General features: G+C 28.9%; 1 protein-coding gene across 1 annotated transcript in view; it reads right to left on the bottom strand.

The window, feature by feature from the left end:
• Positions 1-14802: 14802 nt before the first annotated feature.
• The window catches only part of LOC100202478 (E3 ubiquitin-protein ligase UHRF1), a 39185-nt gene continuing 29714 nt past the window's right edge, over positions 14803-24273 (bottom strand). Inside the window, exons 20-22 of the mRNA XM_065812902.1 lie at positions 23542-23690; positions 23166-23264; positions 14803-15164 (exon numbers count right to left, since the gene is read on the bottom strand). Of these exons, the coding sequence (XP_065668974.1) occupies positions 15018-15164; positions 23166-23264; positions 23542-23690 (395 nt within the window). The 3' untranslated portion in view covers positions 14803-15017. The remainder of the gene's footprint in view (positions 15165-23165; positions 23265-23541; positions 23691-24273) is intronic.

The following is a 24273-nucleotide window of genomic DNA, read 5'->3' as shown; positions in this document are numbered from 1 at the left end:
ATAAAATAAACTAAAAATAGAACGTATTTTTATTATAAATCAATCTTGATGCGTGTTTCTGGTGTATATATATAGAATTTATTTTAGATTTATTTGTACTTCCCCAGGCAATATTAGCATATGTTAGATAACTTTGTATAGAAGATTTTTGTATTTAATGTTTTTATATGAGCTTTCCAAGAACTTTGATATTTTTGTATTTAATGTTTTTATATGAGCTTTCCAAGAAATTGTTTTGTCAATAATTATACCAGGAAATTTAATAGTTTTAGTTCTTTCAATGTTTATGTAATCAATTTTTAGTAATGGTCGCATGCTTGGTATTTTGTTTTTTTGCTGGTTGGAATGAAACAAGATGTATTTTGTTTTGTCTGTATTTAAAGATAATTTATTTACTTTAAACCAAATGTTTAGACTCTCGAGATCATTGTTTACAGATTTTCAATTGATGTTGATGAATAAAACAGATTTGTGTCATCAGCAAACATTATTGCATCGATTTGTTTTAGTAATTGTGGCCGCTAATATAAATTAAAAATAAAAGAGGACCAAGAATGGAACCTTGGGGAACTCCGCATTTTATTTTTCGTAAATTTGAATATTTATTATCTTTCGAAATAACACATTGTTGTCTTTAGACAACTTTTAAACCTAGGCTTGTATTTTTCTAATTATTTTAGTAAGATATTATGACTAGTTGTGTCAAATACTTTGGAAAGGTCTATAAAAGTTCTTAATACAAATTGCTTTTTATTAAAAGAATCACTTATGCTATTAGCTAAATCTAAAATTTCATGCTCTGTTGAGTGCTGGACTTGAAAGCCGAACTGTTTTTTATTTAAGAATTTGTTTTGAATTAGGTATTCATATAATCTATTGTAGATTATTCGTTGAAAGTATTGAGATTGGTCTGTAATTGTTTATTAGAAATGTTTCACCGGTTTTAAAAATAGATACAATTTTAGCTACTTTTAATTTATCTGTTACAGTTACAGTTTTAATTGATGATTTAAATATTTCAAAAATAGGTTTGCGTATCTCCGAAAAGACATTAACAACAATATTACTGAAAATGTAATCTATACCTGGAGGCTTGTTTATTTTAAGAGAGTTTGTTACATTTTCGAGTTTTTAGTTCTTTAAATATTAATTTGTTGTTGACACTAGTTAGATAAGTTTCAAATGAGTTGTTAGGACAATGGAATTTTGAAGCTAGATTTAGGCCTATATTGACAAAAAAAACTTTTAAAACGCAAGTAAGCACTTCGCATGTGGGGTGTTTATAGATTTGCAGAAAGCTTTGATACTGTGGATCACTCAATCCTTCTCACAAAATTGGAATACTATGGAATCAGAGGCATCCCACTAAAATGGTTTACTTCATATCTCCAAAACAGAACACAGTTTGTTTCCATTAATGACACTAAATCTGACTTACAGAATTGCTCAAATGGCGTCCCACAAGGTTTAGTTTTAGGACCACTTCTTTTTCTTCGATTTATTAATGACTTAAATACTTCTTTTAAATTTGCTACTGCTTACCATTTTGCTGATGATACTAACTTGCTACTGGTTGACAAATCACTTTAAAAAATCAACAAATATATTAATCATAATCTTGGAAATCTTGTTCAGTGGCTTCGTTCTAATAAACTGATTATCTGATCTTGAAATGTTATAACTTGTTTCGAAATATATTTGATTAAATTTTTTAAAGTTGCATTATTATTATTCAATAATAATAATAATTGTTATTATTATTTAAAAAAATATCATCTGTATTAGGTATTTTATATAAATGTCGCCCGTTTCTTGATTTCTGTTCAAGAAAAAAACTTTACTTTAGTCTAATTCATAGTCTAATCTTATATGCTAATATAGAGTGGGCTAATACACACAAAACAAAATAATCAAACTACAAGGCTTGCAAAACCATGCTTGTAAAGCAATTCATTATCTAGGTAGAATAAACATTCCTTTTAATGCGATGAAAAATATGAAAGTCTTAAACTTGGAAAAAATTAATTTATATCAGATTTTTATTTTTATGTTCAAATATAAAAATAATATGCTACCAAATTATTTTTTAGACATATTTTCGTCATCATTTTCTTAAAGTTTTAATCTGCGATCGAATAGCTTCCATAACTATAATGTTAAAAAAACTAAAACCCGGGGTTCTGAATTTTTAATTATATCACAAGGTCCCAAAATATGGAAAAACTTGAAAAATCAAAAATTAAAAGACTTAAATGGAATATCGTCGTTCAAACGGCAAGCGATGCTGTATATTATTAGTTTGTAAAAATGATTGCAATAAATTAAACAAAATAAATAAATAAACAACAGTAGAAATAGTAATTACAAAGCTAAATGCAAAAAAATTATTTACAAATTTACTAAAATTAACTTTTTACATAGACATAGATATACGCCAAGTGGCGCTGTTAAGGGATTCTGCGAAAAGATTTTTTTTGGAGTTTTATACCCAAAAATGCTGAATCTTCTTTGATTTCCTTTTTTTATTTATTAAAGTATAGAAAAATAAATATATATAATAGTTATTATATCAGAATTTATATTAAAGTTTGCATCAATATTATATTAATGTATTTTTATCAATCTGATACGTAATAATTTTGTATGTATATTTTCTTTTTTCACGATAATAAATGTATATTTTATATGGTATACCCAGAGAAAAAAAAAATTAACTTAAAAAAACCAGTTGTCTCTTTATTATCTATGACAATTTGAGCAGGTAAACTATTTATTTGCAGTTTTTTTATCTCAATTATTTCTTTCATGATATCCCAAGTTTTTTAAATATAACCATTTGTGTTTTTTATTTTATTTGTGTAATAGTTATTCTTTGCAATTTTTTATTTATTTTTTCAAGCAAGTTTTTATACTGTTTGTAAACATTTAGTTATGCCTCATTTCTATTTTTTAAGTATTTAATATAAAGTTTTTTTTGTTTTTTTTTTTGATGATTTTTAATACCTTTGGTGATCCAGGAACATTTTAAATATTTTACTATTATTAATTTTACTTTAATTCTGATTGTGGTTCTTTTGTTCCTTATACAAATTGCTTTTTAATAAAAAGCAATTTGTATTATGAACTTCTATAAACCTTTCTAAAGCATTTGAGACAATTGACCATGATACCTTATTTAAAAAAATGGAAGACAGTATGGAATAAAAAATACTAGCCTTGATTGATTTAAAAGTTATCTGTACAACAGACAACAACGTGTTATTTCGAACAATAATAAATATTCAAATTTACTAAAAATAAAATGCAGAGTTCCCCAAGGTTCCATTCTTGGTCCTCTTTTATTTTTAATTTATATTAACGGCCACAATCACTAAAAAAACTTTATGCAATAATGTTTGCTGATGACACAAATTTGTTTTATTTATCAATATCAATTGAAAATCTCTTTGAATCTGTGAACGATGACCTTGAGAATCTAAACATTTAGTTTAAAGTAAATTAATTATCTTTAAATACAGACAAAACAAAATACATCTTGTTTCATTCCAACCAGCAAAAAAACAAAATACCAAGCATGCAACCATTACTAAAAATTGATACCATAAAAATCGAGAGAACTAAAACTAATAAATTTCTTGGGATAATTATTGACGAAACAATTTCTTGGAAAGCCCATATAAAAACATTGAATACAAAAATATCAAAAGTATCGGCATACTTTACAAAGTCAAACCTATGCTTTCCCAGGAGAATCTAAAAATTCTCTAATTTTCTTATATACAAAGTTATCTAACATATGCTAATATTGCCTGGGAAGTACAAATAAATCTAAAGTAAATTATCTATAATATACACCAGAAACACGCATTAAGATTGATTTATAATAAAAATAAATTCACACATGCTGATCCTTTACTTAAAAACTTGAATGCTTTAAATATCGATCAAATTAACATCTACCAATCTATATTTTATTTATGCTCAAATATATGCTCGGACTTGTCCCAACTCATTTTACTAATAACTTTTTTCAAACCAACACCAACAGATATATCACACGAGGATCAGGAAACTTCACATTGCCCATTAAAAAAAAAAGTTTTCGATTGTAAATATTAAAAAAAATTTTCAATTGTATACCGTGACCCCTATTTATACAAAAAAATAATACTTCAAAATATAGAACTTACTAAATTGAATAATCTTATTGACCTGAAGAAAAAACTAAAAGATCTCATAATTAACAAAAACAACTTTACCAATATGTATGATATGTATTAAATGTTAAAGATAAATAATATTGATAATAATTAAAATAAAAGAAAAATAAAATAAAAAAAAAAAAAAATAGTAAATAAACTATAAAGAGTAAAATATTACTGAACAGTAAATCTCAAAAGGTTAGTGTGTGTTTGTAAATATACTTTTTAAATTTTTAGTTTATTTATTATTAAATATTTTTATACTATTTTTAAATATTTAGTTTATAAGATCTAATAATTAACAAAACCAATTTTATTGATATGTATTAAAATATAAAAATAAATAAATAAAAAATAATAATGATAAAAACAGGGAGAAAAAAAAAAGAATAGATATAGTTAGCAACTATACATAGTAAAATATTACTGAACTGTAGACCTCAAAAAGTTAATGTGTGTTTCATAAATTTACTTTTTAAATTTTTAGTTTATTTTGTATTTTAAAGCTTGATGAAAAGACTTCCTTAGTCTTCTGCGAGTTTTCTTACAACTACATAGTATTATTATAATATAAGTATATATTTTCAACGACAACCACAAGCAAGTCCCTAGTAGTCCTGTGGTGCGACGAACTTGTGTATATTTTTTAAATGCGTGGGTTAGTAGCCAGCACTTTATATGATAAACCACAAATTTTTAAATTTATTATGTTAACCTCAATGTCAAATGCGCATGCGTAAAACAGCATTGTTAACGCTCTTTAGATATTACAAATTTGTATGATGGATATTTATATAAACTGGAGACATGTAAATATTATTTGTTTTTGAAATATATAATAATGATGGTTGTAAAAAAAAATTGGGAAGTGCATACTATAGTTTTTTAGGAAAATGTTTTCAAAGTTATTATAAGAAGAGTTAATGTGTCCAAGATTGCATTCATGGTATACGTTATTCCACTCTTCTGCCGACAGTGAGTCTTTAAATTGTTGAATAGCAAATATATTGATTTTTCTTTTATAAGATTTAGTTTTACAACTATTGATAGATTTTATATTTTGTGTCAAGGAGAAGAAAATAGGAAAATGATTAGATATATGTCTTTATTACTCCTGCCTTTAGTGAAGTATCAAAGATTGAATTTGTTCATATATTGCCTAATGCAGTGATTGAAGTTGGAGTTACTCGGGTTGCTTTGTTTATAACTGGGAAGATATAATGTTAAAGCATTTTGTCAAAAAAAAGTTTAGTATTGGCATGTTTATCATCAGTCTATGTTTATCTCCAATACAGAATTTACTTTTTGCTTATAAAAATTTTTATAAGCAAATTTTTATAAATTTTAGTTTTTATAAAAATTTGTTTTAAATAATTGGAAAATTTAAATAAATCACTTTTAGGTGGTCGGTATCTTGTAGATCCCAGTACGTTTTTTGATTTGTTGCTTGTTATTTCAATTGTAAAAACCTCATTATCGTCATCTGAGGTCAAAAGGTCATCTCTTATTTTATTAACTTGATCATCTCTAAAACAAGTTATAATTCCACCTCCTCTTTAGTTAGTTTTTTTTACAGTTGATAATAATTTGTAATTAGAAATTTCTAAACTTGAATTTATTCTGCATGATTCGTCCGAACACTACGTTTCTGTTAGGCATATCATATTAAATAAATAATCGCATTTAATAAGAAAATGTTTTAGCTTATCCATGTTGCTATTTAGACTTCTTATGTTAATGTGTATTACAGTAAAATTATTTTTTAAGGTTTTTAGATTGCTTTTAAAAGTTTTTATTTCAAAGGATAAACTAAAATCGTTTTCGTTAAAAAAATGCAAACCAACGTCGGAAATATCATGAAATCAAATTAAATCATTAAAATCAAATAAATGCAAGGATCATTACAATATCTCTGCAGAACATTTGAAACATGCCCATTGTGACACACTAACACAAGGGTTAAGAAAATTATTTCACTTTTCAATTAATCACGAATTGACATCAATGTCAACGTCATCAATGTCAAAATCAACTATTATGCCTCTAGTCAAATCCTATAAAAAATCACTTACCGATCCAAACAATAACCGCGGTATCAGCATTATTCTGATACTAAACTTTTAGAACACCTTATCTTACTCATATGCCCGGAGATAAAAGAAACTTATCAACTTCAATTTGGTTTTAACAATAAGAGCTAAAACCTCCATGCTGAATTTGTTGTAAGCGATATAATTAAGTATTATAACCGCAACAGTTCGCCTATTTATTTATGTTCACTAGATGCTGATAATGCTTTTGACAGCTGCAACTAGGATATTTTTTTTAGTAAACTTAATTTTGATAAAAATCTACCTCTCCAAATAGTTAACACTATATCTCCTCTATACCGTTGCCGCAAAGCAACTGTCTCATACCTAAGTTCCAAATCAGTCTCATTTGATCTCAAGCATAGAGTGAGATAAGGATCGATTCTGTCACCATACCTATATAAAATATACACTGAAAAGCTAATCGAAACTATAAAAAATGATGTCATTGTCGGTATTAATATATATGTAAACTTGACTGGTGTTGTAGCTTATGCTGATGATATCATTCTTCTCAGTTCTACTCTCTCGCGCCTAAAAAACTTATTACAACGTGTAAAATGTACAACAATTTAAACAGCATTAAGCTTAATGCTTCCAAAACGGAACTTTTACTCTCCGAAAAAAGACAAATAACAAACTGCACAATATCCCTACACTTAATAATCTCGGTTTTACTTGGAATACAAAAAAAATTAATTTTTACTTCACTTAATAGAATGAATATTGACAGTAAGATATCAAATTTCTAGGTGCAAACTCTGATTCAATTTGGAATCCGGCTTGCACATCCAAGGCCTGTTATCTAATTATATAAATCATTAGCAGTTCCGACGTTAACCCACGGTTTAGAGCTCTGTGAAAATAAAGAGTCAACAATGAAGTGGCTTGACACACTTGGAAGGAACGCAGTAAAATAGTTTTTTAATGTCTCCAAGTATAGTTAAAACTATATACACTCTCTATTTGAGATTAAGGAGAGGTCAAATTATACACACCAAAACAAAATAAATCTATTTACCCGCCTTTTAAACAATAAAGTAACCTTTGAAATTATTAATTCCCAACTTAACTACTATTCAGTTATATCTTTTTTTTTTAGATGATATAAAAGAATTATGTGATATTCATAAAAAGGGCCGTCCTGAACTGGGGGTGTCATATAAGCTGTCATATAAGCATTTGAGTGGGCACATTTCGCAAGTTTTGAACTATAGTTGGCAAATTGAAAATATTGAGGACCTTTTTTTTTTGTCTCTAGTTGGCAAAAAATACATTCAACACCTCCCTCCCCCATGAGAGACCACTTCGGGACGGCCCTGTTCATAAACTGAATATATAACTGGTTTAAAACCTTAATGCTGGTTTAAAAAAAAGTAGAGATTCTGAGAATGTAATTCCTGCTACTCTTCATATTTTGGTACAGGCGATTAAATGTTGGAATGTAAAACAACAGCGAACAATTTTTAAAAACACACTTGAAGAAAACATTCATAAATGATACTTTTTATATTTCTCTTTTTTTCTTAGTTTGTATTTTTACCTTGTAAATATATTTTATAGAGGGTGATTAATGAAATAATATATATATATATATATATATATATATATATATATATATATATATATATATATATATATATATATATATATATATATATATATATATATATATATATATTAGTAGAAAATCACTTAACAAAAATTTTTTCCATTTAACTTTTTGGTTTACAAGTAATTAAAGAGATCGGACGTGTTATTGGAGCTTAATAAAGTTATTCAGTTTTTTGGTATATGTATACAAAATATATTGTATAATGTATACTTTGTATATTGTTTTCACCGTTTGGAGCAGATTTATCGGTTACTAATACTGGTCTACTGGTTTTGGTATACTTCTCTGCTTTCACGCTGTGATTTTTAACAGAACTGGTAAACTCAAGTTATAAATTTAGTTTCAACTTAGCTTTATTTAATCTAAAATCACATATTAATATATTCAACCAACCGTATATACTCCCGAGGGACAATTTAAATCTTATCTCAATTAACAACAAATATCGTAAAAAATAAAAATAAAATTGGCTGCTTGGATACCGTCACCACAAAAAAATGGTAACCAAGACGGAAATAGAAGCGCTAATCAAGAGAATATCTGTTCTTGGAACAGCGATTGTTGTGAAAGATAATCAAATTGTGGAATTAGAGAAAAGAGTTAAAACGCTGGAGGACAAAACAACAAATGCTGTGACAACAGTGAACATTTGAAATGATTGGGTTAATGTGGTGTTGCGAAACGCAAAAAAACCGAAAGAACAACTAGTTGTAGTTAACGCAGCAATTAATGAGCAGGAGGAGCGAAAGAAACGCGAAAAGAACGTCATTATATATGGAATTAAAGAGTCGAGCAAAACTGACAGCAAAGATAAAATTGAAGAAGACAAGAAAGCAATTGAGGACTTACTAAAAACAATAGGAAACGAAAATGTTAAACCGATACATTTAAGGAGATTCAAATCAAAAAACGCTGCCAAACCAGGCCCGATTCTACTCGAGTTATCCGAAGGCAAAAGAAATCCTCTCTTACTCGCGTCAAAAAAGCTAAGAGAAAAGCAAGGTTTGAAAGAAGTCTATATATGCCCAGACTTGACAGAGGCCGAGAGACTTCAGGACTTTGAGTTGAGGAAGAAACGAAACGACTTAAATTCGAAGCTTGACGCCAACTCGCCCTTTCGATATGCGATTCGTGGAAACGAGATTGTGCGATTTAAAAAACAATTATAGAGAAAAAAAAAATGAAAGCGAAAAAAAGCGAAAATTTATTGTATTTATCCTGTATATATTTGAACGCCACTTCACTAAACAACAAGTTTGAGGAATTTAAAGTATTGTGTCACCTGAATGAACCAAACATAATCGGAGTAACGGAAACATGGTTTAGTGAAACTTCAATTGCGTGTGTGGAAAATTTTTGCTTATATCGTAGCGACAGAAATGATGGCCGCGTGGGCGGAGGAGTTTGTATTTACGTGAATAGCGAAATAAGGTCTTATGAAGTAAATGAAAATTGGCTATTGACGACTGACTTAGAACAAATCTGGACTGTACTAGTTTTCGGGAACGACAAATATTTGGTAGGATGCATATACCGACCAAACGATGTGGTAGATATGGAACTGTTCAGAAATGTTTTCAGAACTGCAAGAGAATATGTGGACAAACGGGGTTTTAAAGATCTTTTAATAATGGGTGACTTTATTTTTCCGAAAATTGAATGGTCAGATGGAGCAGTTCATGCAATAAATTCCAGTGAACACTCGATAGAACATCATTTCTCGGAAATAATAAACGACGAATTTCTAATTCAGCACGTCGCGATACCTACTTTTCAACTAAACGAATCAACGTACGAGAATACATTGGATTTACTGTTCACAGTAAACGAACAAAGATTATTTCATGTTGAGACAAATGCGGTATTAGGGAATATAAGCAAAGGACATCTTGTAATTTGCTTTAAATATGCACTCAATCACCATGAGACAAAAACTGTAGCTAGCAATCGGAAATATATTTTAAAAAAAGCTGACTTCGCAGGAATGAACAAATTTTTTACAAATACAGACTGGGTAAACATTTTTGATGCAATTAATGTCCAGGAGATGTACGACACGCTCATTTTTTATGTTAACGAAGCTTGTCAAAAATATATACCGTGTCACAGCTCGAAAAACAGGACTCGTAAAAGAATTTTTTGGATTGACAATGAACTAAAAGAACTTGTGAAGAACAAAAGATGAATGAGACATTTAAACTGTTGCACAAAGTGGAAAAACAAAAATATGGTAAAAGAATACAAAGCATTGTGTAAAGCAGTTAAAATTGAAACAAGAAAAGCCAGAAAAAAATACGAACGCGAACTGGTCTACAAATCGATTAGAAACAAGAAGATACTATTTAAATATGTGAACGATCAACAAAATGTAAAGAGCTCAATTAAAGCGATAAAAAACGTCGAAGGAAATGTTACAAATACGACTAGTGAGATTGTTGACATTTTAAACGAAAATTTTCAAAACTCTTTCACTAGAGAGGGCGACCAAGTATTACCAGAATTCGGATCGAGATGTGGGGGTAAATATTTAGATTTTGACGAGAGTGCAATTAATTACAGTGACGTAGTAACAAGATTAAGCATATTATCCATTGAGAAATCATGTGGAGTTGATCAATTGAGTACTATCATTTTTAAAAATTGCGCTGAAGGACTAGCAATGCCAATCACATTGATATTTATGTCTTCGATTGATAAGAGCGAACTACCTAAGCAATGGAAATTTGCGAACATTACCCCAATCTTTAAGAACAAAGGCAGTAAGCTAGAAGCGAATAATTATCGACCAGTATCACTGACTTTTGTGCCGTGTAATATTCTGGAGAGCATAATAAAAGACTCACTTTTGGCACATTTTTCGAACAATAAATTTTTATCGAAGTGTCAACATGGATTTGTTAAATCTAGATCATGCACGACAAATCTCATGGAAACTGTGGATTATTTAACAGAAAATATCGCACTGAATCGTCCGGTAGATGTGGTTTATTTAGACTTTGCGAAAGCTTTCGACACAGTGCCGCACAAAAGACTCGTTTTAAAATTAAAAGCGTATGGAATTACAGGAAAGCTGCTAAAGTGGCTAGAGGAATTTTTAAAAGATAGAAAGCAACGCGTAGTCAACGGTGATACTGTTTCGAGCTGGCGCGATATCTACAGCGGAGTTTCGCAGGGATCGGTAATTGGCCCGATATCGTTTGTTTTGTTCATAAATGACCTGCCGGATAGAATACAAAATGTAGCCAAGCTCTATGCAGATGACACCAAAATAATGATCGATGTGAACTCAATAGAGAAAATAAACAGTCTTCAACGAGATATACACAGTGCTTGGGACTGGTCTAAAGAATGGTTAGTGAAATTCAATAAAGAAAAATGCGAAATAATACATTATGGAAGTAACAATCCAAAACACAAATATTCTATGGATAATGTTGTCCAAGGACAAACTACTATTCAAAAAGATCTAGGCGTATTATTCTCAGCAAACATGAAATGGAGACAGCAAATTATATCTTGCAGCTCGAAGGCAAATAAAATGCTGGGAATGATTAAAAACACATTTGTGAAACCGGATGTGCAGACTCTTAAAGTCTTAAACGTGACGTTTGTTCGCCCAATAATTGAATTCGCGGTTCCAGTGTGGTCCCCTCAGCTTAAAGGAGAAATAGAAATGCTCGAGAAAGTTCAACACAGGGCTACGAGACTCAATCCGACTCTAGCAAAAATGAAATACGAGGAAAGACTGGAGATTCTTGGCCTCAGCCCATTATGTGAACGCAGACTTCGTGGAGATTTGATCCAGACTTATATGTTATTAAATAAGATTGAAAATGTGGACTTTTTAAACGGTTTCAAGCCTAATGATTTTCAATTATCTAGAGGAAACGGTGTCAGGTTTGAACGCGAAAAAACAAAGTGCAACTTAAGACACTCATTCTTTACTAACAGAATAACAAAACCATGGAATAAACTACCTAAAGATGTAGTCAATGCAAAATCAGTAAACAGTTTTAAAGCACAATTAGACAATTGGCTCCTTTTAAATAAAATTAATACTGACACGGCTGTCTAAGTGTGTTATTAATACACACACTCGTCGTCTTCGGGCGGCTACAGCATCTACTACTACTACTACTACTACTACTACTACTACTACTACTACTACTACTACTACTACTACTACTACTATTACACTGTGTTTCATCAACAAAGATTCATCAGAAATGCATTTCTGATGAATCAGAATTCTGATTCATCAGAAATGCATTTCTGATGAATCTTTGTTGATGAAACACAGTGTTAAATGGAAAAAAATTTTCAGAAATGCATTTCTGATGAATCAGAATTCAGAAATGCAATTCTGATGAATCAGAATTCTGATGATGCATTCAGAAATGATGCATTCAGAAATGATGCATTCAAAAATGATGCATTCAGAAATGTATTTCTGATGAATCAGAACTCTGATTCATTCAGAAATGATTCATTCAGAATTCAGATGAAATGATTCATTCAGATGAAAGTCAGATGAAATGATTCATTCAGATGAAATGATTCATTCAGAATTCAGATGCATTCAGAAATGCATTTCTGATGAATCATAATTCTGATTCATCAGAAATGCATTTCTGATGAATCTTTGTTGATGAAACACAGTGTTAAATGGAAAAAAATTTTGTTAAGTGATTTTCTACTAATATATAATTGCTCTGTTCTTTTAAGAACATTGAGCCCTCTATTGTGTAGAATACTTTAATTATTCATCAGGGCCGTCTCGAGGAGATTTTAAGGATGGGGGGGGGGGGATTACGTATCTGTTTTTTTCCGACCAAGGCCAAAAAAAGCTTTTTTGTCTACTAAGATCTAAATAATAATAATAATAAAAAAGGTCCTTGTTAACTGATTTATGCCAACTGCCAACTATAGATCCAATTTTGACGACTCTAGTGTCCAATATGCCGACTAGTAAATTTAGTAGGAGGGCTAGACACTGGTAGTTATAAATTAATAAAGTTTTATAGTTTTATTTTTCAGTGGTTAACAATTAAATTGTGCGAACTTCCCTAAGAAACAATAACAGTTAGTAAACAAAAACGTTGCGCAACACATGCGCGTCCCGTTACTCAAACTTCTAATGTATTTTGAAGGTTCTAAAAATCTTCCTAAATTCGAAATTTTTGATATTTAACCGACTTATCCATAAGTAAACCAAATCCAAATTAAAAAGAGGAGCAGATACTTATGAAATTATTCTAGAAATACTAAACAATGATAATAACTATTTTTTAAACAACTTAAAAATGAAAAATAGTTAGCAAAGTAAAATGCGATTTATTAAAAAATTTAAGTTGTAACAAATGAAAATTTAAAAAGAAAATTTGACAAATTTGAAAATAGAATGTTCATAAATTCCAAATTTAAAGAAAGACCAATAAAATTTAATATTTATGTAGTCTATCCACCCAGCAATTTAAAATCCTATTTAATTTTGTAGCACCATACTGTCACCTAATTGAATATCCAGATTGTAAAAGAACAGGAATTATATTCCTTGATAAGAAAAGCGAACTGTTGTCAGTTTTAATAATATGCATACATACACCTCAACCTAATGTTATTGGAATTATGACGTGTGTGGCTAGAAGCACCATGTATCGTGCCTTTACTGGATGGGATGTAATTATAGGCACAATATTTTCAGAGATAAACTTAAAAGTTGAAAAAAATTTAAAAGCTGAATTCACATATTTCTGTGATGATGATTTCTGAATTTATATTTCAACAACCAATTATGATCTTAACACTTTAATGTCTTCAAGTTATAGTGCACAACAGCACAAAAGTTATAGTGCATAGTAGTGCACAACAAGGAAAGCTTTAATTGGAGCCTCTCTGCATGGGTCAGGTTTGCCATTTGATAATATATCTGTATATAATGGAAATGTATATGGAAAATGGTTCAATCACAATTTCATATTTTAGAACTTGTTGAAAAAAAAAATGAAATTGTGACAGCTAGAGGGTTTTCTATTCAAGATTTATGCGCTTTAAACAGAATATATCAGAATCATCCCTCTGAAAAATCAAGCCATCTGTTCCCACGAGTTAAGTTTACTGGTAATTTTGATGTAGCCTCTACCTGTATTTATGTAGAGAGATTCATAGGATGCGCAAGTGATTGGTCTATTCTTTTTTTTCTTTCTTTTAAGGTTATTTAGGTGCTCCCAGAAGTCCTTGCGGTCTTATCACGGAGCACCGCGGAAGAGGATTTGAAGTTCACGCTTCCTTGCTTACCAATGTCGCTTAATGAGCTAGAGCCGGCGTTAAACCTAGGACCTCTGGGTTCTGAGCCAGTACTCTAACCACTGCGCCACGGCTGCTCTAATTTGTATCAACTAAACACCATTCTCAATGGTGGTTAGTTGATACAAAGAATAGATATACTTTTTTGAACATGGAAAATGTTGTCATGTTGTGAACCTTACGATGCTTTGTAATATAAAAATATTCTTACAGTAATAATGATTTTTTTTAAATTTAAAGCAATTTTAATTGAGGAACTGATGTTTCTAGAAGTTCTTTTATATATGATCTTAGTGGTTTTAGATAATAAAATGGAGTTTTTTCCTAAAATATTATTTCCAAGTGGATTTCTTGCCATTTTTTAAATTGGATTTGAATGTAAAATGCTATCTGATATTTCCTTGATAACTGTTATTAGTATATCGCTAATTTGAATAACTAAGTAATTTGAGTTCTCTGTTTTAGAATAAGCTTCCCGTGTGAAAGTCGCTAATGTCATCACTGGTAAAAACCCCGGTTAAAATTTCCAAAACAAAAGTTTAAAATGGACCACCGCTGTCGACATTGAAGCTGTATAATAGATAATAAATACTAAAAAATGAAATTATATTTTGAACAAGTAAAACGCTAAAACATTTTTTATGATTCTTTAGAAAAGTTTTCAAATTACTGTAGGCACATCATAAATCTACCGAATTATTTACCATCGTTTCCGTCGTATCGCCTGTATCGTATCAAAATAATAGCTTATCGATTTCAACTTTAACTAGCAGCATAGTATTCAATACAATATATTGTATCATTCTACCTGGCAGCGTCGTATCCAGGAAATAACTTTTTTAAAGCGTTAGAAAGTGATACATTTATCGACATACTAAAGTTGTTTCCCAATTCAAATCGGCACGAAGGACACGAATGGATACCAGCTTTAAACGCTCGTTGAAGACAAGGCTGTAAAAAATGTACATAAAATAATCAGCTGTGCTTTATATTGCAAATTGTTTACTCAAAAATTAATAAAGGTTTAATAGTAATATTACTATCTCGTTTGCCTTTTTTCAGAGAAATAAAAATCTATACATTATAGAGTTTTTGTAGATACACTCCTCCTTAATTAACTTAACTAAAGTAAAGTTTGAATATATTGATTTGCAGGGACAGAATGTTAAAAAATAGTTATCAGAAAAAAGCTTTTATCATAGATAGGGAAGTTACGAATAGAAATTAATAAAGTTTTTATGAGTAATTTTAATTTTCAAGTGCTTATAATCTAGATAATACTTTTATAATATATTTTTGAAGTGAAGTTAATACAGTGGGCGGCCAAATTATTAGTTACATTTGCAAAAAATATAATATTAACCATTATAAGCTCATTTACGTATTCTTATGTTAAACTTTTATATAAATATCAGTGCTACTAGCTTAAATATTTTTCTTTATAAAGTAAAACACTTATTTAAACACTATTACTATTTTTAAGCATTTATTTAAGAAAAATCATAATACAAAATGTTTTTTAGTATTTGGTTGGGCCGCCTTTTGCATCAATTACTGCTTGTGTCTTTCTTGGCATACTTTGGATGCAATTCTTTACATTTGTTTTTAATTCCTGATCACACCAGGCATTATTTAGTGCCTCTATGAGATTTTTTTTGATGGTTATAGCTTCATGCCTAATTTTCCACTTTAAAAGTTCCCAGGCATTCTCTATTGGGTTTAAGTCGGGAGAATTGCCAGGTCATGGTAAAACAGTAACATCTTTTAACTTTAAATATCTTGTCACTAATTTAGCTTTATGGCATGGGGCAGAATCATGCATAAATGATTTTATTCTAATAGGAGACTTTAATATACAACCTTCAGAAAAAAAAAATTCCTTCAACTTTATCAATGTATTAATTTAATTAAACAACCGACTTGTTTTAAATCGGTCAATAACCCTTCCTGTATAGACCTTATCCTTAGTAACAGAAAGATGAGCTTTCAACATTCAAATACCTTTGGTACGGGTGTGAGTGATCATCACCATTTAATATACACCATGCTAAGATCCACTTTTTGTAAGTTACCACCTAAAAAACTTATTTATAGACCGTTCAAAAATTTCTCAAGTGAGATTTTTGCAAAAATACTCCATTTCAACTTAAAATCTTGTTATGATATTAGTACTTTTAATGAGATATTCAGCAATTTGCTTAATATTCATGCCCCTCTTAAATCAAAAATCCTAAGAGGTAACAATAAACCTTTTATCAAAATCAGATTTTTCAGCTCTAATGTACAAAAAACAAAGGAATTTGGTGGTTAAGCTTAACCGAAAAAATAAGAAGTACTTTGAGCAAATCAATACACATTCGACTTTAAATACATCTCTCTGGAAGCTAACTAAGCCTTTCTTTTCGGACAAATCTACAAATTCTAACGAGTGTATCACTTTGACTGAAAATGGCAATATTATCTCAGACAGTTCTTTGTTCACTAATATTTTTAATAAATATTTCATAAATGTTGCATTGCCATCAAGTATGGCCGACCATATTAAATGGTCTTTTTCTCCTTGCACTTCAGACCCAGTTGAGTCAGCCATAAAAAAGTATGTTGACCATCCTAGTATAAGAAACATTAAAAATAAATTCAAAATGAATGCACATAACTTCAAGTTTCATTGTATTACACCTGATGATATTACAAAAATTATAGGGTCTATAAATGAAAAAAAAAAACAAGTGGTGAAATACCAACTTTTATGTTAAAATCTTACTTAATATACTTTAGGGATAGTCTTACAGATTGTATCAATAATAGCATCTTAGATGGAACATTCCCGTCATTTCTAAAAATGGCGGATGTTTTACTGTGTCTTAAAAAAAATGACCCAACAGATAAGGCTAACTATCGCCCTATAAGTATCCTACCCGCTCTCTCCAAAGTTTTTGAAATGATCGTTTATGAACAGATTTTGTTATTTATGGAGCCAAAATTTGACAAACTTTTGTGTGGTTTTCATAGAGGTTATAGCACTCAGCATACACTTATTTTTTTACTTAATAAGTGGCATGAATGCATTAACAATGGAGGTATTGTTGGAACATTATTAATGGATGTATCAAAAGCGTATGATTTTATTCCGCATGACCTACTTATTGCTAAATTAGAAGCGCATGGTTTCTCTAAAGAAAGTCTTAAATTTTTTATATCGTTTATTAGTGGTCGTAAACAGAGGGTAAGGATAGGACCTTCTGTTTCTAATTGGGTTGATATTTTGTTGGGAGTGCCTCAAGGTTCCATTCTTGGCCCCATCCTCTTTAATATCTTTATAAATGATATATTCTTCTTTATTAAAGATACTGAATTGTGCAACTTTGCAGATGATAATACGCTGTATGCCTGTGATTACAGCTTAGAAAAGGTTATTTTTCGATTGCAAAAAGAAGCAACTAATACCATTGCCTGGTTTAAGTTTAACTTGATGGTTGCCAACCCTGATAAATTCCAATTACTTTTAGTTGGTTTAAAAAACACAAAAAATCAATACCTAAAAATAGGTAATATAACTGTTTTTGCCTCTGATAGGGTGAAACTACTTGGTGTTACAATTGATAAGAATCTAAATTTTGGAGAACACATTAAATACTTATGCAGTAAAGCTAATGCCAAATGTTTTGCTCTTTCACGCATAAAAAGTTTTTTATCCCGTAATAAAGCTACATTGTTGTTTAACGCCTTCATAATGTCAAATTTTTCTTATTGTCCCCTAATATGGATGTTTTGTTCTAAATACTATGACAACCTTACAAATAAAATTCATAAAAAAGCTCTTTGTATTGTCCATTAAAGGTTTGACTTATCTCTTGATGAATTGTTAAGTTTTGATAATAGTCCGAGGATCCACTTAAGAAATTTGCGCTTTCTTATGATAGAAGTTTTTAAATCAATTAATTGTCTAAATCCACAGTTTATGAAGGATTTATTCAATACAAAAAAACTTCCTTTTAAACTTCGTTGTAGCAAAAAAATGATTCTACCTTCAAATTGCTCCAAATATAAGGATACATGTTGCACTATATTTAGAGCCATCTCGTTATGGAACACTCTAGATAACAAGACCATGTCCTCTAAAAGTTCTGAGGTGTTCAAAAAACATATTAAAAATTGGTATGCAAAAAATTGTTATTGTAAAATCTGTCGTTTTTAATTACTATTTTTATTTATGCTGACATTATAATACAATATTTACTCATTTTTCTGTAATGAAACGGTTGTAATTTGAATTTGAATTTGAATTTGAATATTTTTAATGTTATTTGTAACTTATATTATAATTTTGTAAATTGTAGTTTGTTTTTTGTTTTCAAATACTTTTTAAAAGATTAATCAAAAATTGACTATATATATGTGGACATATATATAGTAAATTTATTTATTTGATTTTTTTTGGTTTATTTATTATTTATTGTTTTTAACGATTTTCATGTGAGTGTGTATTGTCTATAATTGTTAAAGTGTTGATTTTAATTAGTTTATTCTTGTTAAAACTATTGTAACCATCAACAAAAAATAAAGTTTTTAAACTAAATTAAATTAAATAAAGATGCATTTAGATGGATTAGAAAACCAATCATGTAACTGAGGAATTAATTTGGTAGCTAATACTTTTTTATATTTATCCTGGTTCATCATCCCTTCAACTATATAAAGAAGGCCACTGCCCTTACCACTTATAACTGACCACACCATCACTTATAGAGGTTGTTAACCATCTCCATAACACAGTCCGGGTTATATTTTTCTTCTTTCCTTCGTCTAACAAAAAAAGACTTATTCATTAATATTTTAAATCGGGACTCATCTGAGAAACACACCTGAAAACAAATAAAAATAATAATATAAATACTCATATAAATGTTTTTATCAGTGATGCTGTTGCAATAAACAACTAAATTAGTATTTCTTTAAATTTTCCCAATCTTCAGCAGACATATGTTGGTGTTGTTTTGTCCAAGTGAGACGTTTTAATTTCATAGCTAGCATAAGTTTAGGTTTCCTCGCAGGTCTGTAGCATTTAAACCCCAGTTCTGCTATTCAACGCCTTGTAGTTCTGTAAGAAATCTTGATACCGGCTTCTTGTATGATCTTAGAAACTGCTTTTGTACTTTTTCTTTGGCTTTTAACACAAATATTACGAATTATCGGTTCATCTCTCGGGTTAGTGATGCGTGGTCTACCACATTTTCTACTTCTGGCATTTTGTACAGGTATTTTTTTATCAAGTTTACCTTTAATTCTGCTTACTGTCATCACAGAAACTTTAACTAAATTTGCAATTTTTTTTTGGGAGTGATTTGAATGTTTTAACAAAGCAGATATTTTTAAAATTTTTTCGTTTAATATATCTTTAGCTTTTCCCATTTTTAGGCACCAAAGTTCAAATATTTTTAGTTAAAATTACTAACTAATGTAAAAAATGAGTCAGAATCACAAAAACAATAAACAGTTGACAAAATTTGTATTTATTACGCACACGTTATCGCGCAAATATCAATTTTGCCACGAATATGTAAAAAGGCGCATTTCGCATGCATTTGCATATTCTAGCTTATCAATTCTAAAAATTGCCACAATTATTTATATATGTTACACTTCATAAAAAAAACATAGAAAACTATTACTGATATTAAAATCCCAAAGAATGTAAGAATAGAAGCAAATTTATTCATTTAAAACTCATATTTAATTGCATTTTTTGTGAAAAAACAAACTGTAACTATCAATTTGGCTGTCCACTAAAGTAGAGGTCTAAAAAATGAAAACATTTATTCAGGAAGGTAATCTGGGTATTTATAACAAGGTATGTTTAGAAAAAGAAGTGTTATATGTAATTTTAGTTGTATGTTTCACAAATTGAACATAAGGTAAGAAAAAAATAAACTTAAGGTAAGAAAAAATTAAACATAAGAGAAAAAATTTCATGTAGAGTCAGGAGTTAAAATATTTAATGATTAATTAATTTATCAACATATGATTTAACTTTTTCAAATTTATTATGACAATATTTGATCATAGCAATAAGCATCAGTTTTTGAAATTTTCAGCTTACTAACTATTTTGATAGACAAAAATTTTTTTAAATAACCTAAAATTTAAATCAATATTTTGATTTCTAGTACACTAATATAAGCAGAAAATGAATTTCAGTAGATAATATAAGCAGAAAATGAATTAAGTAGATAAACTCAAGTAGATAAAAGTAAAGAAAAAAATTATAAAAATAATTAATAACTATAATAATAAATAAAAATAGAAATAAAAAATAGAAATAAAAATTTATGACATGAACCTTGTTCATGCTGATATAACCAATGGCATGAATTTTAAAATCTTAACTTTTTGAGTTTGAATGCTTTAAAACATTTTTTTTGGGTCAAATTTTTGTCTTACTAATGTATTGTTAACTGCATACAAATTTTCAAGCTACTTGTCATTGAGAAGCTCCATATTTGTCATCATGGTCTTTATGATCAAACAGATTCGAGTTTTAATGTTTTTAACAGTCAACTTTTTTAGCCTTTCATCCATTTTATTTGACTTTTTAGTGGCCAGATTCATTCTCAGCATAAATTACTCTATAGAACTTTTAAAGATATTTCTAGTTTTAAAGTGATAAAATGTAAATCACAAAGATCTTTAAAAATAAAATAGAAATCATAGTAATAAGAGTGATAAGAACACATTAAAAAAATGTGTTTTTACTAAAAATCCTTGACTTTTAATACATTTTATTATGACAATTCATGGTCACATCATAAAAATGTTAGGGAAAAAATGCGACAGTTGTCCAAAAAATGTCAACTTGGGTAAGTTTGTAAAAATTAATTAAGTTTTAGCAATTATGTCGCACTAATGCTGATTTGCACTAATGCAACTAGTTTGCCTAAATATTTTTCTCAATGAATTCAGGTGAAACCCTTTCATAACTATATATTTTCCTATCTCAATGAATTCAGGTGAAACCCTTTCATAACTATATATTTTCCTATCTCAATGAATTCAAGTGAAACCCTTTCATAACTATATATTTTCCTATCTCAATGAATTCAGGTGAAACCTTTTCATAACTATATTGGTATAAACTGTCGATATTTGTTAACAAAATCTATATACCAAAAATAAATTTAAAACTTCCTAAATTGATTTTGTCATTCTGTTTACTCAATAAAATGATGCCGATGAGAGTTTATTTCATTTAAAGTTGTTTAACTTAATGCAAAAGTTTTTTAAAAAAAGTTTTAGTTGTAGTTGACTAATACATCGTCAGTTACTGTAAATGTTTCTTTTAACAGTTCTCTTCATGGAATTCTCAGCATTTCTATAGATTTGCATAGGCACTGTTGCATAGATACTATGTTTTTTCTTTCACCACAAACTACTTATTACATTCATTTTTTCAGTAACGATAAAAAAAAAAAAGATGTTGCATAGATACTAGATGTTTTTTCTTTCATTACAAACTATTTATTACATTCATCTTTTCAGTAACATTTAAAAAAAATTTAGTCATAAACTACATTATGCCATCAACTACATTACGATGTTATCAACTACATTATCATGTCATTAATTACATTAACATGCCATCAGCTACATTATCATGTCATTAACTACATTGTCATTATTAATGGTTAGTAAAGCTCTCTTCTAACTAGAATTTTGTTGATTCCAGCCAATAAGCCCACTTAAGGAAACAATGTTATTCTTGTAGAAATTCCTGGCCACACATTGTTACTAACATGTTTCAGCAATGTGGGTCTGTGTGAGCTATATCAAACAGACTGTTGAGTTTTAATTTAAAAGAAAGTTGTTTTTTTTTATCTTCTTGTTTCAGGAACTTTGAGTGGCTCATACTTGGCTACCAAATAATCTAATTAACTTAGTTGAGTTAAAACACAAACAAGTAACCAAAAGTTCTCAAGGATATTGTCAAATAAGTGATTTGCAATCGATCTTGATTCTTTTTTCAAACTTTTTTTCTTTTTTACAAAGATATTTTATAATAACAGTAGTTTTCTTTATTCAAAGTTATAAAAGACAAGAAAAAACTAACAACCTTACAATTTAAAATAACAAGCTTCTTTTAGCTATAACTGAAACATGTATCTAATAAACATTTTCTTTTTGATCTAAGTCTGTCTTTTCTGTTTTAATAAAGATATTTTATTGAGACTTATCACTACCTCTACCAACTTTACTTTGTTGTGGAAGCTTCTCCCATTATTTAAAACAGGTCTAAAGTCTATAATGAACAGGATTAGTAACTACAAATTTGTATATAAAGTTTGTAATACTGCAATTAAATAACATAAAAGCATTAAAAACCTACTTGATCAAAATGTAGGTGGAAGTACTTCGTTTAGGTTGTGGCATGCATTGAAAAATGAATATTGTTAAAAAATGAATATTGAAAAAGATTCAATGACTTCATTAAATACAATTTCATAGTATGAACATTTCATAGGAAGTATAAATACTAGATTATAAAGAAAGTACAAAGAAAAAGTATGGAAGTACTGAGGAATAATGTATGAAAAATATTAGGACTATTTGAATTAACTTATGTTATGCAACAAAGTGTTAAAAAACAAATCTTTGTGGGATAAGTACAAATAGTCATAAATTATTCAATGTTTTTATAATTATTCCTTAGTCATTAATAAAGACAGTGCAAATCCTGCAGAAAAACAATAAATAATGCTACAAAATGTTGTTCAATACTTAGGTGCAATTAATTACTCAAACTTCCAATATCAAAATTAATTTATTGGCATTTTTAGATCAAATCCCATTACTGGTTAAAAAAAACTCCCAAAGACCACCCAAAGAGAACAATACCTTTCTTTGTTCTTATTAAGACTTATTTAAAAACTATTTTCTTAAACATATCATTAAAAATACCTTGCATGTATTATGACCACAATCAGTAGTTATTGGTTGATAAACAACTTCTTGGCAACAAATACACACAAAACGATCTTCAACTGATTGTAAAAACCTCTAAATTAATTGAGTAACTTTGTTTATATGTGCTAACTATTTTGTTTTAATTTTGAGTATTTTTATTCACAACATTAACAAAAATTAAAAAAAATTTAACTTATACTTACTGTATTAAAACAATAAGTTTGAGTTAAAGAACATAAAAATAAAAAATTATATAAATTTTGTGAACTAAATAAATCCCAAGAAAATAAAATGTGTTAAAAATATTTAAAAACACATATTATCTCATTAATAAAATTTTTTACATTTTACAAATAGAATTAAAGCTAACCTGGTGAGATTCAGGTTTTTCAATAAGTTCATCCCATATTTTTTTATTTTTTGAATCATCTTTTATAAGAGTCAGAAATTCAGTTTCAACTTTGTACGTGGTCTTCAATTTTTTAGGTGAAGATTTAGTAGAATTGCTGTCTGAACTATCTAAATTATAACATTTTATTTGATAATTTTTTTAAAATTCTATCAGCATTCAATGTTAGGCAAGTTAAAGAGAGATTTTCAGATAAAAAAAAGATGGTCTGTGGCATTTGTTGACCTTAATAAAGCTTTCTACAATATACAAAAAGACATTGTGTTGTGGACTTTATAAAATTTCAGTTTTTTCTTATAAATAGTTGTGTTTTTTTTTTGTCACGGATGATATTTGGAAGTATATTTCAAAGTTTAGGACCATAGTGGGATAATGCTCGATACCTGAAACAATTTTGTTTCCTTTCATTTTAGTATGACTATGAGAACTGAATTAAATGAAGTTGGAGTTTCCTAGATAATAGGTTTGCCCATTATTGAAAGAACCTTGAAATAGACTATTTCTCTAATTTTCAGTCAACGCAAATTCGATTTTCTATTCCGGTTTTATATATTAATCTTGCTGCACAATTTTGAACAGACTGCAGTTTTTTTACTAGCGTCTTTTCAATTCCAAAGTAGAGGGAGTTGCAATAATCTAGCTGTGAAATATTAGTGAACATAGTATGGTGCACAAATCTTTGCGCAATAAGAA

The sequence above is a fragment of the Hydra vulgaris genome, chromosome 12 (assembly GCF_038396675.1).
Source record: "Hydra vulgaris chromosome 12, alternate assembly HydraT2T_AEP".
NCBI lineage: Eukaryota > Metazoa > Cnidaria > Hydrozoa > Anthoathecata > Hydridae > Hydra > Hydra vulgaris.
Note: the sequence above shows the minus strand (reverse complement) of the source record. Positions and strands in the feature narration are given on the sequence as shown.